Source organism: Carassius gibelio, chromosome A14 (genome assembly GCF_023724105.1).
Source record: "Carassius gibelio isolate Cgi1373 ecotype wild population from Czech Republic chromosome A14, carGib1.2-hapl.c, whole genome shotgun sequence".
In the NCBI taxonomy this organism is placed as follows: Eukaryota; Metazoa; Chordata; class Actinopteri; order Cypriniformes; family Cyprinidae; genus Carassius; species Carassius gibelio.
In genome coordinates this window covers 15,237,762-15,256,121 of record NC_068384.1, presented here as the reverse complement: position 1 = coordinate 15,256,121, position 18,360 = coordinate 15,237,762, and the positions used below count along the sequence as shown (strand labels likewise).

At 35.8% G+C, this 18,360-nt stretch overlaps 1 protein-coding gene across 1 annotated transcript; it reads left to right on the top strand.

Moving 5' to 3' along the window:
- Window positions 1-347: 347 nt before the first annotated feature.
- Window positions 348-16,855, top strand: LOC128027614 (beta-1,4-galactosyltransferase 1-like). Its single transcript, XM_052615377.1, has 6 exons — window positions 348-1,196; window positions 3,756-3,991; window positions 10,827-11,014; window positions 13,430-13,552; window positions 15,714-15,818; window positions 16,046-16,855. The coding sequence occupies exons 1-6, from the start codon at window positions 974-976 to the stop codon at window positions 16,173-16,175; spliced, it is 1,005 nt and encodes a 334-aa protein (XP_052471337.1). The 5' UTR covers window positions 348-973; the 3' UTR covers window positions 16,176-16,855.
- The last annotated feature ends 1,505 nt before the right edge of the window (window positions 16,856-18,360 follow it).

Sequence of the window (18,360 nt, the reverse complement as noted above, 5' to 3'; positions counted from 1 at the left end):
AGAAACAGAAGGTATGCAAATAAAAAATTATTACTAAAATAATAACAGTTACACAGCCAGTGGGAACTGATGGTCAAATGATAAAATAATAGATTTAAAGTATTGTTAAATAAACAAATCAACGTATAAGTAAACATATTTTACATATAAGTAGACATAGTTTTTGTCTTTGTGTTTCCTACTTGTTTCATGAATAACATATTTGACTGAGCTCAGTCAACCGAGGAGTAAACTGCAGCGCGAGGCCCAGGCTTTTATTATGAAGCTGAGTTCTGACTTCCTCTCTCTTTAGCTGGCTTCATGTGATTATCCTATCTACAAGGTATAAGTCAACAGCAAGTTTGCCTGCAGAGTGTTTAGCGATCAGAGGTTTCCACAAGCTGAGCTCAACTCTCCCCCAGCACGTATGAAAGCTCTTACGCGTTTACTGTAAAAACTGCTTTGGACTTTTTCCGGAAACTAGTCGCCATCTCCCTCCCGACATAATTATAGCGATTATTTAAAAGAGTTTTATTATGTAAAACATCCGGGATTTCTGAGATGTAGGTTTTTAAGATTCTGTCGGCGGACTCTTGAATTCACCGGGATCTGAAGGAGTGTTTGACCTCTGTTTTCGTGCGTTTATAAATATCCAGATCATGATCGGGAGTGTAAAATGGCTGTAGTTTAACTGCAAGGAAATTAGCCAGATGTAAAGTTAGTGGACCACGGGAACTAGCGGAGAAGTGATATAACCTAACTTGTTGAATTATTTATTTACGATTTAGTGGAATCGGGTGCTTCTGTAAGACATAATATTTATATAAAATTGTATTTAATTGTACAATTAAAACAGAACTTGACAGAACAAAAAAAAAAACAGGAAGTAGAAAGTTCATAGTAAGTGATTTATTGGGTTAGATTGTAAATAACAACCAACCCCCAAAAAAGGAATATATAGTAACGTTACCTAGCCATCTCCAGGATTTCTACAATGCGGGATGCGCCTGTGATTTTCATTCATCTACACAGGACTTGCTCTTTATTGGTGTTGCTATGTTTGCTACACATCTCTGTCACTGTCATATATTATATGATACGTTCAGAGCTGACCGAACAGATAGTGGCATCAGAGGAGAGCAGTGTGCCAGCTGTGTCTAATGTGATAAAGACCGAGCAGAAGCAGGACACATGCCCTGACAGTCCGCCTCGACTGGGTGAGTGAGTGAGTGAGCTGCTGCTGAACCTGTGTGAACCGAGCGGACCTCTCAACTCTTGTGAGAGAGAGTGTAATATATTATTATTATTAGTTAAACATTTTAATTTTATATTATAAATATCAAAATAATAATATATATTTTAAATTATATGCTATTTATTTAAAAAATATATACACTCAGTAAGAAAACTAAAATGTATACTGGTCAAACGTTTTGAATAATACATTTTTTTTAGTTGTTGTTTGATTATTTAAAAATTGAAAACCAAGACTGCATTTATTTGGTCAAAATTACAGTATTTGAAATATTATTAAACTTTTTTTATTATTATTATCAATGTAGAAAATTTATGCTAAATATTTTTGTGGAAACATCGATACACTATCATTCAAAAGTTTGGGATAAGTAAACTTTTAGAAATACTTTTAATCAAAACGTGTGCATTAAATTGATCAAAAGTGATGGTAAAGACATTTTATAATGTTACAAACATTTCCTTTTAAATAAATGCTGCTCTTTTGAGCTTTGACATTTTTTTTTTTTTTTTTGAGACCATTAAAAATCTCAATGATCCTAAACTTTTGACCGGTATGCCACAATTTTCTACTGAAAACTAGGCTTTACTTTCTTTTTTCAAAATATACATATTTTTATTAGGGGTGTAACGGTTCACAAAATTCACGGTTCGGTTCGATACGATACACTGATGTCACGGTTCGGTTCGGTTCGGTTCGATACGTTTTAGATACAGCAAAATGTAAAAACATCTCAACTTTTCAGAATGCCGCAAGCGCACCGCGGGTCATGTGACAAGAACTAACCAATCAGCTTCATCCTTTCCCGTAACAACGTTGAGAGCTCAGCCAAGATGAAGGATCAGCTGATCATAGTTGTATATGGATTGCAATTTTGAAATAAATTTAGTAGCAGAGCTACTGCAAGCGATTTTTAGATCTGCAAATCCATTTATCCTTCGCTGAAATTTCCGCGTCTCATGGAGAGAGCACGTCATTGTTGCTTAGCAAAGACAGACGCCTCATGAGCGCTTCTGCCCGAGCGCTTTGGAAAGGAGGAGAAAGACGCGCTTAGCGTTTTCCAATGCGTTTTTAGGCACGATATGTGAACGGCCCCTAAGGCGCTCGCTCACTCAGCACGCGCTGAAGGCTCGTTGCAAAATGTCGAATGCATTTAACAGACCAGAAATATAAGATCCTAAAATAACCAACAGGTCTGGTGTTTGGGTTGGATTCCCTGTAAGCTATAGTGTCTAAATGCTGCAGGGATAGTTTGCTGCGTGCATGTTTCTCCTTTTTTTTCGTCTTTTCCCAGATAGTACTGATGCATATATCCCAGATATTGCCGCTGGTGTTTTTTTTTTTTTTTTGTATTCCCGCTGGTGTACCCTGTCATGTTGCAGATGCGACATACCGTTGTTTTTTTATCCACCACTCTCTTGCCATCACCATTATAGCTTAAAGGGAATCCAAAGTGCACCCAAACACCAGACCTGTTGGTTATTGGAGGATCTTCTCATTTCTAGTCTGTTAAACGCATTGGCTATTTTGCAACGAGCCTTCAGCGCGTACTGAGTGAGCGAGCACCTGCTGAGTAGCCTAACATAAACATATAAGATGGTGTTTTTTTCTTCTTCGGGAGTGTCAGGGGCGTTGCCTGTTACGTTGTTTGGGTTATTGGGCTACCTTGTTGAACGCATATCATTATATTTCTCTCTCTCTTTTTTTTTTTTTTTTTTCAAATATAATTAAATACTCCAACGAACCGTTCGGTATACATAATGCGTACCGCGTACCGAACCGAAAGCGTCGTACCGAACGGTTCAATACGAATACGCGTATCGTTACACCCCTAATTTTTATACATTTGGGGTTAAATATGCCTAGATATGTTCTGGACCGTTTTAAATTCACAAATTTTTTTTTTTTTTTTTGCATCTCGGCTGTTTTGGTTGTTTCTAAATAAAAAGTCTTTGCATAACAAATCTACATACGAGTTTACATTTTCCCAGTATATAATGATTCAGCGCAGTGTAGTATTTCTGAGAAATTCGTGGTCATAATAAATGATGTGACCTGTCACTTTGTGTTCCTTCTGTCCAGATTCCAATAACAAAAGTATGTTTTTACAGCTGCTGGGACTCTGGATGTTAACATTTACCACTTTGTGTAACACTTTATTGACAATACACCGAATTCATGTTTCTTGCATAAGTGTTATATGGTAGTTTTTACATTATCTACTGATGCTGATTAATTGGATTCATTGAAGCCCTGTGTTGTAATGGAAAAATTGGCAGAGAAGCTTTGTTATATCTTTCTCTTTTATTAGACAGCATTGACACTGTTGCCTGTAGCAATAGTACTATGATAATGTTATTGGATACACCATAGTGCAATGAATAATAATGAGTTCTCTGAGGAGAGAGAGTTAACTTTAAGACAGAAATTAGCACTTGGTTTTTGTAATCATCCAATATCAGTATTCCCTTTTAAAAAGTAAGTTTTATGTCTCCATAATAAAGCATCTTGGTTCTTCTAGTGGGTCCGCTGTGGGTAGAGTTTTCTTACCCGGTCTCTCTAGGCCTGGTGAGCTTCGAGAACCCAGCGTTGCAGCCCGGTGGACGGTCTAAACCCACAGACTGCATCGCCCAGCAGAAGGTGGCTGTCATCATCCCCTTCAGGGACTGTGACGAGCCACTTAAGTACTGGTTGTATTATCTACACCCCATCCTCCAGCGCCAGCAGCTGGACTACGGCATCTACGTCATCAACCAGGTATGTCTTTCAACCAGTGCAGTAAATCTAAAGCAGTCTTTGACCTGCGAGTGCGGAATCTGCAATTGCAGAAGAGTTCATAGGCCTGTGGTACAGTTTAATGTCAACATGGAGTTAAGAGTTTAAGTATCTGTGCTAATTTGTTGAAACAGACAATTGTTTTTAATCTGGTTGTTATCATTAATGATGAGCTCCTTCCTCTTAAAGCTGTGTTTTGTACTATCTTTAAATACACCTACATTGTCTACTGTTGTGTTTTCTGGAATGTATAGGCTCTGTTACTTGGGCCTGCCATGGCATGAAGTTTGGCTTGTGTTTTGTTAGGTGAACTCTTTTCTCAAAATCCCCATTTCTCTCTCATTGGCCATTTTTGAGTAATGTAGCTCACAAACACGGTTTTTCACAGTTACATGCTTGTAAAAAAAAAAAATTTGCACAGATGATTAATTTGGACTCCTATTTCCTCCATTATTTGATAAAATGTTTTGACATTTTAAATTTAGCAAATACTTTTATATACGTGTAAACGTCCATTACTTGTCAATAAATTTCCACTAATTGTGTAATATAAGTCACTCGAGTCATATATTTTAAAAGGTAACACTTTACTAAACGTTTCCATTATTAACTACTTTAGTTAACATTGACTAACAATGAATAATGATTTCTAAAGCAGTTCTTAATATTAATTGATGTTGATTCCAACATGAACTTGTACATAATTAAAATCAAACATTTTATCTATTAATGTTATCTATTGGATCTGAGCTAGCATGCACTAACATGCACTAAATAATAATATATTGTCCGTTGTTAGTTATCGTTAACAAATGGAACCTCATAGGAAAGTGTTACAACTGATAGAATGCAATGCAAGTTTGACAATTACAAGCATGCAAAGTTGATACTGGTTAACAGATACTGTGCAAAAGTACCAGTACTTTTCACATCCCTACTTTGAAGAAGTCGTGCCATGTACATTTACTTCTATTATACTAACAGATGCTTTTATCTAAAGCAATTTACAAAAGAGGAACAACATGGCTGGCCATTATGCAATACACAGTAAAAAGTAGGGAGAATGTGTGACGAGAACCGCATTACCGGTTAATAAAAATTTATTTTGCCCAATTATTTATGGGATTTGTTTCTTCTTCACTGCGGTAAGAAAAAAATCCCATTCCTTCACAGCCCTAGTGCCAAGCTTCACGAGTAAGAGAAGAACAAAAGATGATGGAGTCTCAATATTCAGATTGGGGATTATTTAGTGAATAGTATTTTTTTTCAATGGATTCAAACATTTACATCTGATGACCATAATCTGGTCGCATTCCTAAATTCAGGAATTCTTTAGCTATTCCTCACCATCAGATATAAGTACAGTGAAACAGTGCTAAAGCGAGGTACATTACACAGTAGTTTCCCCAGACTGTGGTAGAGACAGCTGCTGTTTGAGGCTGGGCGTCCTTTCAAAAAACCGTTGAGCGGTCTGTTGTCATCATTCAGTAAATACCCATGACATTACAGACTGGAACGAGGTGAGACACTGTGCTACGGTTCTCGTCTCTCTTTTAGGGATGCACAATAATATCGGCACAACATCGGTATCAGCCGATAAAAGCTTAAAATGACCATCATCGGCATCGGCCGATTTGAATATTTCTGCCGATGAGCCAAACCGATAGGGCGGCGTGTGCGCGCGCGACGACCATGAATGTAGCTTGAGCGCCAAAAACTTAAACTTACAACATGTCAGCTGTGTGGAGGCATTTCGAGATCTGTCAAACATATAACAAAGTTGCTATTTGCAATATTTGTAAAACACAAGTGATGCGAGGAGGCGTAAAACAACAGTCTTTCAACACTACAAATATGATTACACATCTTAAGAGCCGTCATCCTGAGCAGCACCAAGACCTGTTTTTCAGGTGTGAATGTCTGTCTACATTTGTAACATAATACATTTATGGTAGAATCAGTACAGAAGAGGTACATGGATTTCTCTTCAGTAAAATTAGTTTAAATATATCAGGCGAAAAATTTGTATATATACCGGTATTGGCATCGGCCAAAATTATTTTGAAAATATCGGCATATCGTATATCGTCTAAAATCCAATATTGTGCATCCCTACTCTCTTTTATTTGTTTCTCTCAGAGAATAGATGTCTCCGTCGAATCCATTTCAAACAATCAGTTATCAGTGGTTTGGGAATTTTCCATATTTAACATTGTTAAATTAATTGAATTCAATGTAATGAGGGTGAGAAAATTATGATGGAATTGTCTTTTTTTTTAATTAATTTTCTCTCTAATTTGCTGTCCTATTTTCAGAATTGTGCATCTGTTTGTGCTACTTACATCTGTCCTATATGAACAATGGAGCGCTTCACTTTCACAGTTCTTTGTGTTTTGATTTCTCAAGGGATTTAATCCTTTTATGTGCTTTTTTTTTAACTCCCTAAAATGTGAATGAATCCTCCAGTAGGGCTCCAAACTGCGACTAAAACGGTTGCATTTGCGACCATAAATATTAAAATGCGAGTGAATTTTTTTGCTGAGGTCGCCACTGGCAACTAGGCCTTGTTATCTTGTTATCTTGTTATTGCATGTAATGCCTTTTTTCCTGATTGTTTTGCATTCACATCTTTTGTTATGTTCGCGCATTGAGTGAATGCGCATCGAAGTTTTAGTGGGAAAAAGAGTTTTAAACACTGATTTATAATATAGAACTGGATTGCTCATGACGTCATTAAAGTGAAGCCACTGCGCCGCCATATTGGTAATCCCTAGTGTGCAAAAACGTTCCATTGAATTAATAGGAAATTGTATGATTTTAGTTAGAAAACATCACCTAACAAGTCAGAATTTATAAATTTGAAGTATTTCTGTACATTATTACAATGCAAACACCCTAGGCATGTAAACAGTTATTTTTTAAATGTCGCGAATTTCCCCTACTTATTAAAAAGCTACGTTAATTACAGTAGTGAGCATCATGAACACCATAAACATCAGACAGACACGACCTCAACATATATTACAAACTACAAACTGCTCATTCTGAAATCTGAATTTATTCAGAGAAATAACTGACTATATACAGTATGGATTTAAAGACATAAACTTTATAAAGCTTTATTTCCAAGATAGTAAGTTAAGCTTTTCATGTATAGAGCAATATTAACAAAATAATTGTATTATTCTTTGTAATATATTCAAATCAATTTCTGATACTAATACGTTCATGTTTAATAATTCCTAAATAATTATGTTGATAAAGAAATAAGAGAGAGAGAAATGATGGAGTCTTGAAGAGAGTGCAGAAAAACAGCGTCTATTTCGTTCATAACTTGAATAAACTACAACAGGTAAAGCTGTCGTCTGTGTGGATATTGGCAATATCGTTAACAGTTCTCGTTTATAATCATAAGGCTTCTTCTTAACAAGATCTTAGTCCATGCTGTGTTCTGTTAATGCATGAACTTAATTATTTGAAGTGCACTTGCCGTCCAGTAATCGCAAAAAGCTTTGTTACTTTTATTTTACAAAGTACCAGCTTTAAAATTATTCCAAATTCATAACAAAATTCAAACAATAAATACAGTTTTGGTGCTCTTTAAGGGGCCGTTCTCATAGCGTGCCTAAAAACGCGTAGAAAGCACCGCTTTCTGATTTTTTTCTAAAAGCCTTCGGGCTTTTGTACTCCCGAGGCGTCTGCCGTTGCTAAGCAACCATGACCTGCTCTCTCCATGAAGACGCGTAAATTTCAGCAAAGGATAAATGGATTTGCAGCACTAAAAATCGCTTGTAGTACTCCATTACTAAATTTATTTAAAAATGGCTATCCATATACAGCTATGATCAGCTGTTCCTTCATCTTGGCTGAGCTTTCAACGTTGGTACAACACTTTGAAACTGCAGAAAATGTGTAAAGCTTGTAAACATTGCAACGTTATATTAACCTCAGTAACCTTTCGGTGTCCATCATCAGTCATCTAGAAAAGTAACTATAAAGAGGAGCATTTTGCTATATTTATGAGCTATTGAATTTTAATATTTTTCCTTAACCTTTTGTCTACATGATTCAACTCCTCCTATAAAATTTTATTTTACTAATTAAGAAAAACAGACTGAAAGTGTGAAAGACATACACTCTGATAATTAAAGGAGCTTAAAAGGTTCTCCACAGAACAATTTTGGTTCCTCAAAGAACCATTCAGTCAAAGGCTCTTTGAAGAACAATCTCTTTCTGACCTTTTCATAATCTGTTTTTGTCTTCAAATGTTAAAGGTTCTTTATGAAACCATTTAGACAGGAAAAAAAGGTTCTTCTATGGTATCATGAAGCACCTTTATTTTTAAGAGAGTATGACAACATTTACAGGATGCATTGAGGAGTACCCCAAACTATACTCAGGGGCCAAGTGATGCTTATAGTCCATGATATTGGTACAGATTTTGTGTAATAAACCACGCATGACTGTATATTTCAAGTTGGAAAAGACATTTAGCTCCCACTTTAAGTGAACCTTCATTCCCAGGTCATCTACAAGATGGATTAAAATGCTGATAAAGTCAACAAAAGATGAGACATAAACACATCAGTATGATTAAAAAGTTAAAATGTAAAAAATAATTTAAATAAAACACATAAAACATGTTTATTCTGTGGCACCTAAAAAAATCATTTGGAACCTAAGTTTTTTTCTTATAGGAGCCAGTGGCTCCTTAGTTGATTTTTTTGGTTTGGAGCCCTGCTCCAGTGACACATTGCAGGTCGACGATCAGATATGTTTGTTGACATGTGAGAACACTACATTATGTTGATTCAAAAGATTGCCATAGAACAGGACGATCTGGTTCTTCGAAGCCAAGTGCAGTCTTTGAATCCACAGGCCACATCTTCTGAATTAGTTATGGATGTCGTCTGCTCCACTAGAACAAGCATAGCTCAGTTCATTTAGGGCAGCTTGTTTGAGTTTGCTGTGTGTTATAAAAGAGAGGATTGCTGTTCTCTGAAAGGTGCAAGGAGGTTAACAGATAGCTCTGGGCTCCTGAGGCTCCGCCGTCATTAAATTTCATTACACAAACTCAAGTGCTGCCGTAATGCTCTTCAGAGGAAGAAGAGGTGGGCTCCAGACAGAGAGTGCATCAATAAATCATGAGCCCAGTCATGGCCCAAAGCCAGCAGAAAGATATGAATGACCATTGGAAATGTGTCGTGTTGGGATGTCATATTTGGGCTTTCCAAGACCTCCTTTACAAAAATGTACCATGGTATCCACAGGTTCCACCGTTTAAAAAACACAAAGAAACATTGGAACTTATTTTTATTACTGTAATACAGAGCTTCCCAAACATTTTTTTTTCTCAGCCAAAAACTAATATTTACATGAACTACCCCTGAGATTTTAAGTAAATATTTCAGTAATTTAACACATTTGCTTGGTCACGGTTCTCTAATGTTGGGTAATGGTCACATGACATGCAGGTAAGTGAATAAAATATTGAATTCTTTTTATTTCAATTCTTCTAATTTTACAATATAATTACATTTGCAAACCCCAGTTTTGCAAACCCTCAGTTTTTACAGCCCTGCTGTAAATTTAATCTTTAATTAATTAGTATAAGATCTTCTAAGATAAGTTTTCTTTCTTTTTATAATGGCAGTGGTGGCAAATACCACATACCGTATTTTCCGGACTAATAAGTCACACTTTTTTTCATAGTTTGGTCCTGCGACTTATAGTCAGGTGTGACTAATTTATCAAAATTAATTTGACATGAACCAAGAGAAATGAACTAATATACATGAACCAACAGAAAACATTACCGTCTACAGCCGCGAGAGGGCCGCGGCTGTAGACGGTAATGTTTTCTCGTTTCTTGGTTCTAAATAAATTATTTATATATGTATATATGACTTATATATGTTTTTTTCCACATCATGACGTATTTTTGGACTGATGTGACTTATACTCAGGTGCGACTTATAGTCCGAAAAATACGGTAATACCATATTAGCTTTAGCGTAGTAACAATAACTAGCATATTTTGCCAGACGCTATGATTATTATGGTCTTTTTTTTTTTTGTTTAAAACGGCTCAAATTCATTAGTTATTATTGTCAGACGTTTCTGTTGTGCAAGGAATTGTGTGACATTCTTGTGAAACTTCCACACAAAGACTAAAAAATGAGTTTCTATCTAGTAAAACATTTTTACCATTGTAGAATTAGTAGGAATTTTGTTATTTACCGTTAAAATGTAATACTTTCTGTCCAATAACTAATAATGGGCAATTATTTAATAATCCATTTTTTTAAATCTGTATTGTTAGCATTTTATTTCAAACATTATTTACATAAAAATTTCAATTTGATTGCATTTGATTTATGGTAGAAAGGATGACTTGTTTTTTTCCCTATGTTTGAAATAATGGATAACTTTCAAAAATGTTCCCATTCAGATTGTCGTTTATCTTATCACTTCGAAAAGGGAAGTGTAGGAAAATTGTGCGTTAGGGGTGTTTTGTTTTTGTCTGTTTTTACCACCTGCCAACCATGTTGTGAAAGATTTAACCGATGGCAGTGACTTGCTCCCATACACCAAGCACAAATGTTCAGATTTTATTTGTTTAAACACACAACACACCCACTCTAGCGAAGACTCATTTCATTTTTATGGCACGAAAGGTCAGCTATAAATCCCACTGCTTTATAGACATTGTAAAACATCTCTTCCACCTCCACCCTCTCATATGTCATTTCAATTGTATTAAATGTAGAATTAGCTTTGTACCATCCACTCACCCCTCTCTCTCTTTTAATGACAGGACGGTGAGGATCCGTTCAACCGCGCCAAACTGTTCAACATTGGTTACGCTGAGGCTCTGAAGGAGTATGACTACGATTGTTTCATCTTCAGTGATGTAGACCTCATCCCAATGGATGACCGCAACATCTACAAGTGCTATAATCAGCCCAGGCATCTGTCTGTGTCTATGGACAAGTTTGGATTCAGGTATTTCTGGTCTTTGTTGACTGTTATCTCATGTTGTGACTTAATGGTGTATTTTTTCATCTGCCGGAAAACATTTATATTCATTTGGATTGCAAATACACAGGTGATATGGAACAAACATGGTTTGTTTGCACATAGTATTTGGACAAGTTAATCTCTGAAATACCTTGTAGTGTCATGTTGGCTGAATGCATGTGCAAATTTATATACTGCGGTGTACATATTTACATGAATATCAGCAGGCAATACTGCATTACAGTAGTTTTAATTGCTGTAGGCTTATACATAGATTAAGATATACAGTCACAGAGATTTAAAACAACACTCTCTTCTAAATACCACTGTATATGAATATGGAAATCATTAATTTCCATGGTATTTACCAAATTACACCTATATCTACAGTAACATGGTATCACTACAGTACTTTAAGTCTAAGATATCTGTAGTCCTGAGCTTTGATGTGAAAATATGAGGATATGAAATCCAAATGTTGTAAGATCAGATTCTCAGTGGTTGGTCTATGACCATTGTGTTCCTAAAATAATATTCTGGATTATATTTGCTGTAAATGTGTTGATGAGTCAACTTTATTTTCATTGGAAATCCACAGCAGGCCACAGATAATGTTGATTTAACCAGGTCATATTTAATCCAGAATATCCTTACATCCTAACATTAGGTTACGTCTGCTGGACTTTGATCTGTAATAAATAAATCACTTTAGATAAAAGCGTGACATAAATGATAAAGGAGTGGCGTTTGGATGGGAATATTCTAGCGACGTCACACATGATTCCCATTAGGGCCTATAAGAGCTCAACTCTCTGTCTTAAATTAAACTGTAGCTTGTTGGAGCGGCTTGTACCAGTGAACTCCAGCACAAGTTGTGTGTAACATAATAATGCTGTATGTGAATGCGTGTGTGCGTTCGCGTGTGTCCTTTTGAAATTACAGTGTGTAATGAGGAAGCAGTAAAGGTTAGGTTTTAAACTTGTGTTGCTCTTTTGTAACCTGTGTTGGCAGTCTTTTATAAGGTTTTAATAGCGTTCACCACTGCTAGCATGGGCTGCAGGAGCTGGGAGGTTTGTTTTATTCCCCACAGAACTTCAAAAGCATCTGGATGTAGTTTGTAATTTTCGAGAGTTAGCGTGTGGAAGAACGTCAGACGAGAGCGGGCCAGAACCTGATGAAGGATAGTGTTCAAACAGAGACACCTTTGTGTGGAGACAGTTATGTAGCACTGTCAAATGATAACGAATGGCGTGAAGATTGGACAGACGTTTTGTTTAAAAATCCGGCATGATATCCACTATAATTGTCCTGTGTTTGAATTGTAATGTATTTAAATGTACTTTTTTCCCTCTCTATGCAGTTTGTGTTACTTTGAATGTTATTTTGAATGCATGTTCACTTTACCTGACCGTGACTTCACAGTTTCTAAAGGGACAGTCCACCTAAACGTTAAGTTACATTATAATTTACCAGTGCTGGGCTACTACTGGTTACATGTAATCTGGATTATGTAATCAGATTAAAAATATATATATAGATTAGATTATATTACATTCTAAATTTTCATATCAGATTATAGTTACTTTTTATAAATTGCATGATTACTAATTATTTATACAGTGGCAGTAAGTTATTCATAATTTACTGATTCTCCCTAATTCCTCAAATTTTCTCTCTCTCTTTTCAAATTTTCCTTTATAAAAAATCTGAATGTGTGTCATATAGTTTCATTTTGAACAATATATAATAGACAGTATTCGCAATATTGAATGGCGATGTAAATTAATTTCTGCTTCAGAATTTGGGGACAAAAGCACATCTCGGTCAATTATACCATGTTCATTTTAAATAATTAACAACACATTCGCATGATCACAGTTCTCTGATGTCAGTTCATGGTCACATTGACATGCAGGTCAACAAATGAACCATTTCAAATGTAGACATTTTATTTAAATTATTCATTTTAAATAGTCTTTTTATTAAATATTATATTTTCATCAATTCATAAACCCTCTGCAGGTCTTTCACTGAAATAATGCAGTGATTTTATAGCAGGTTTGAAAAAATTTTAGAGGCTAGTGATGGGATGTGGTTGAAGGGATGTGGTGATTGATGTCACATTGAGATTACTGTAACTACTAGATTACTTTTTTGACACAATGCTGTGCATTTTATGTCAAAATGGCTTACAGCAAAACACAGAGGCAGCAGATGTTTAAGGGCTCATGTTCAGCCCCCTGCCAGTTCTCATTAGTGCACCGTCATTGAAAACACTCATGTCCCTGCAGAGCAAAACCAAGCTATATGCTGCACTTCTTCTGCACCTGACATAGCAACTGCCACCCAACACACGCAACAGTTCCTCAGTGTTTCTCTCTCTCTCTCGGTTTCCAACAGGTTGCCATATGCACAGTACTTTGGTGGCGTGTCATCTCTGAGCAAGGAACAGTATCTGAAGATCAACGGCTTCCCAAACAACTACTGGGGCTGGGGAGGAGAAGAGGATGACATATTCAACAGGTTAGAGTCATCTTAAAAAAAAGTTACTCCACACAAAAATGAAAATTCTATACTCATTTACTCACCCTCATCTTGTTCCAGACCCATCTACCGAGTGCTTTTTTTGTGGCACACAAAAAAATGAGTTCAATAAATAAATCTTCACAGATTTGTACCATACAACAGCAGTTTATAGTTCTATAAACCGTTTCTGGTATGGAATAAAAAAATAAATGAAAAAGTAACAATCTTTTCATCTCACAATGCAGCCCTTTTTTTTTTTTTTACATTTTTTTTTTTAATGAACTCCAAAAATGTCAGTTGCAAGATGGAATTGTGAGGGGGAAAAAATCTGAATTTTGAGATATAAGATATTATAGAAGAGATATTGCTTGCTGAAAATAATAGCAAACAAGTTTAGAAAATCATGAGGGTGAGAAAACAATGGCAGAAAAGCACAGTGTGAAATGGAGTTTTAAGTCTAGTTTGAATGCTCCTTTACATTGAAAAACACAGTTTAATGTGTTTCCATGCTTCATTCAGTGGTCTTTAGTGCAGTTAACCGAGAAAACCTCTCATCCAGCATAAAAAAAAAAACAGAAACGTAAATTCAGCTGAGGGTGCCATTTTAAGCCTCACTCTTCCTGTTGCTGTACTGTCAGCATGGCATTGCAAAATCACAGAACACATACACTGATATCCAAATGTTTGGGGTCAGAAAGATTTTTCTCTTTTTTTTTTTTTAAAGAAATTATTACTTTTGTTTAGCAAGGACTTGTGGAAAGAATTGTTAAAAAATGCAGTTTCTTTATATTGATTTAAAGAATCCTGAAAAAAATATCTTGGTTTTCTCAGAAATATTAAGAACCACTGTTTTCAATGTTAATTAAAATATTACGAATTCTGTTGTTCTGTATGTTTCTCGAGCACCATTTTTAGATTTCTGAAGGATCACGTCGCTCTGAAGACTGCTGAAAATTCAGCTTTGCATCACAGGAATAAATTACATTTCAAAATATTACTGTTTTTAATGTATTCTTAAATAAATACAGCCTTGACGAGCAGAAGAGACTTCTTTAAAGCTTTCTCTTCGAATTGTTTCAAGCTGTTTGTGAATAGATAAGACAGACCCCAAGGGGCGTAACATTTCCGTCACACGCTTGAGGTATTCAACCAATCACAACGCACTGAATAGCTGGTCAATCAGCCAATCAACTCACTTTTCAGAATGATGAGCTTTCTAAAAATCTAAGCATTTCAGAAAGGGAAACAATAATGTACAGTATGTGAAAAATATTGTGTTTTTAACGTTTAACAGCAAAAAACTCATGGCATTAAACCAAATAGACAAAATAATGTTCTTATTAGCGACGTAAATTTTTTTTTTTTCTATATATATAATGATTTTCACCAGTTATTTAAATGGTAGTGGAGAGTTACACTGGACTGGGAAATTTTGTGAACTTAAATCACCTGCTTTTGTCTGCTGCTCAGCTACAGCCTTGTTTTTGCTGTAAAACATTCAGAAAACTACTTCCAGAGAAGGAAACTGCTTATAATATTTGAGAATCTAAATAACACTGGCTGATAGTGCAGTCTCATTATTGCTATAGTTATCTGTCTGGCAGATAAAACAACCGGTGAAGGAAAGCATTAGCAACGACCCAGAGCAACTGCAGAACAATGTGAATAGGTGCCTGTCCCACCCTTTTTCAGCTACTCTGACTCGTTTTTTCCAATACAAGTCAAAAAAAGTCTTTAAGTGTTAAAAGGTTAGTTCAGCCAAAAATGAAAACTATGCAATTAATCACTCACCCTCATGTCGTTCCAAACCCGAAAAACACGTCAGCAGCGTCGTACGTCAGCAGCGTCACTGCAGTGCCGTGAACAGTATCACAACAGACCCGGAAGAGAAGACAATGCTGAATAAAGTTGTATTTATTTATTTTTTTTATCTAGTACCTACAGGAATGAGGGAAGATCAGTTTCTATCATGTTTGACACCTTTAAAGGGACCGTTCAACTAAAATGAAATGTTTTAAAATTATTTGTTTTTGTTTTTTTTCATTGGGGTCCAATGTTGTTCTCTTCCACTTATAATGGGTCTAGACCAATACGGTTTAAATCAGATGTATTAATAATTGACTGAAAAGAGGCTGATATGAGCTGCATGTTTTCACAGGATTGACTCCAAAGGGATGTCTATATCAAGGCCTGATGGGATCATTGGAAGATATAGAATGATCCACCATGATCGAGACAAAAATAACCAGCCCAATCCACATAGGTACTTAAAAATATTACAGCTGTAAAGTACTCTGATAATCTCACTGGTTAAATACATTGCCACATTTAAAAGGTGAAATTGCGTGGAAGTGAAAAAGTACTTTGTTACATACACATAATTGAAAGTAATAAGTTGAATGCCTGATTTGTTTAGTGATTTAAAATGACATGTAAAAGGTTATAGATTTTCCTGCTTTGGGTAATGTTAATTGTCATTTCCTGTCACAGGTTTAACCAAATCTCTCAAACAAGGCAAACAATGGCAAGAGATGGGATCAATTCATTAACGTATAAGGTTGTTAAAATCGAGAAAGACCAGCTATTCACCAAAATCACAGTGGATGTGGGAAAACCATGATTCCTGCATAGAGACCAACATAAAACTGAGTAAACCCGCAGCGCTGGCTGTCCAAACCAAATGTGCCTTCATAGTCAAATGGATCATTTTCAAAGTGGATTCTATATTCTTAAAAAGACAGTGTTAATGGAGATGATGATTTTGCAATTATACTGTCTTGATTACTGCTTAATTTGCTATAAACGGATTTACTGTAACCTAAATGCTTTTGCTTTACAAAGAGTGATTAATGCTATATGGAAAATGTATTGTGTAACTTCACTAACATTAAGAAAACTGCTTACTTACATGAAATGTATGTAGTGAATGATTTAGAGTAGAAACACTTATGTATTAGAAATAGTTTTTATGATAAATGGACAATATAGTATTTAAGGTGTATTTCACAGATGGTTAAGAGGAAAAAGAAGAGGAAAAGGGCTAAAGCAATGCGACGTAAACAACTGAAAGCCTTGGCAGAGGAGTTGGCAGCACTCCAGGTGATGACATCAGAAGAGCCAGCATTCGACGTCTGGGTATAAAAGACTGAGAGAGAGAGACTCGACCGACGGATACTGAACAAGCACAGTATCCCTCGACGCCTGATACCAGCTGATTATACCTTGATTTTGTAACTTTACTATTGTACTTTGATATAACTTTCGTTAACTTTAATAAAACTTGTATTTTATTATTGACAAGTTATGGTGTGCAAGAGTAGTAATTTAAGAGCTGTAAGCAAGAACTGACCACAGGGAAGTCTACTGAGCAAGTTGTAAGTATTTTTGGAATACTTATAGTTTTGTCCAGGGTCGACTTTCCTTACCTACCTGAGAATAATAAAGAAACCGGTAAAAGGTGTATAGATAAAGGAGACACAGTAAAACAGGAGATACACAAGGGTTTCAGGTTGTTCTCAAGGCGACGGATCAACCTTGTTCTGTCTCGGACACCTCTGCTGAGGAAAGAATATATTTTGAGCCATTCAATGAATATATATATATATATAGTGCCATGCTCTTTCAATCATCATGCAGGATGCCCACTTAGGGAGTAGAAACCGTGCTGAACTTTCTCTATTTATAGACATTTTTGTCTCACTGAGAACTGATGAACAGAAAGCTTTCAGAAATACTTTTATAATCCTTTCCAGCTTTATACAACCATTCTTAATTTTTAGTAGTTATGAGATCTCTTTTTGTTTGAGGCTTGTTTCACATCAGGTCATGTTTCTAGCAAATAATAAACTCAACATTTGTAAGTGTTTTATAGGACAGGAGCTCTGACCAACACAGATGCATCACAACAGTTCTTGCATTGACTCGAATCTTCCATGCCCCTGGTACTGCCTTGTGCACTCGTCTCCATACATCAGTCGTTCAATGAGGAAAGCGTGCCCAGACACATCTTTCCATGTTGATCAGCATCTTCATGCAAAGTCTTTCACCACTTTCATTTACAAGTCAGAGCCCATGGGAACCCAGTGTTAACTTGGCCAGAATCAAACTCCATCTGGCTAAGGCACTTCATGTTTTCCCCAACTAATCAAGCTATAAATGCTTAGTCTAAATAAATGATATGATTAGATGTCTTTTGGCATACTTCATTCTGACTGGTCAATGGCTTTCAGTAGTACAATATTTTATTTTGTATAATGAGCATTAAACTAGACAACTGACAAATAATTTCAAATGATATCAATATTTCATTGATTTATTTATACTTTTTCTATTTCAAATAAAGGCTGTATGTTCTGTCGTTCAACCAATCACACAATGGCTGCTGGAAATTCAGCAGCAGAAAGCAAAGTATCACAGCTTCCCCAATTTCTTTTTCCCACAAAAGCAGCACGACAGTTTTCACACCGATAATAAGAGGAAATGCAAGCACCAAATCAGCATATGAAAATGATTTCTAAGGAATTACGTGACACTGAAGATGAGTAATGGCTGCTGAAAATTCAGCCGTGATCAAAACAACAAATTACATTTTATTAAAATAACGTTTTTTTAACTTATATTTCAGCCTTTGTGACCACAAGAGACTTATTTCAAAACAAAAATATATGTTGCTGCCAAACTAAGTGTAAAATATAATAGTTTTATTAAATGTCATTTAATGGCTTAATTTATACAAAAGTTTCAGAGAACAGGTGGGGTACAAGGCTTTGTGGACTGGGGGGTATTCCAAAAAGCAGGTTATGTGA

Bases quoted from the DNA above. Each gene is read 5' to 3' on its own strand.
- LOC128027614 (XM_052615377.1), top strand. From the start codon at position 974: ATGCGGGATGCGCCTGTGATTTTCATTCATCTACACAGGACTTGCTCT. The intron at 3,992-10,826 runs GTATGTCTTTCA...TTTTAATGACAG, and splicing joins GCATCTACGTCATCAACCAG to GACGGTGAGGATCCGTTCAA. The intron at 13,553-15,713 runs GTTAGAGTCATC...ATGTTTTCACAG, and splicing joins GAGGATGACATATTCAACAG to GATTGACTCCAAAGGGATGT.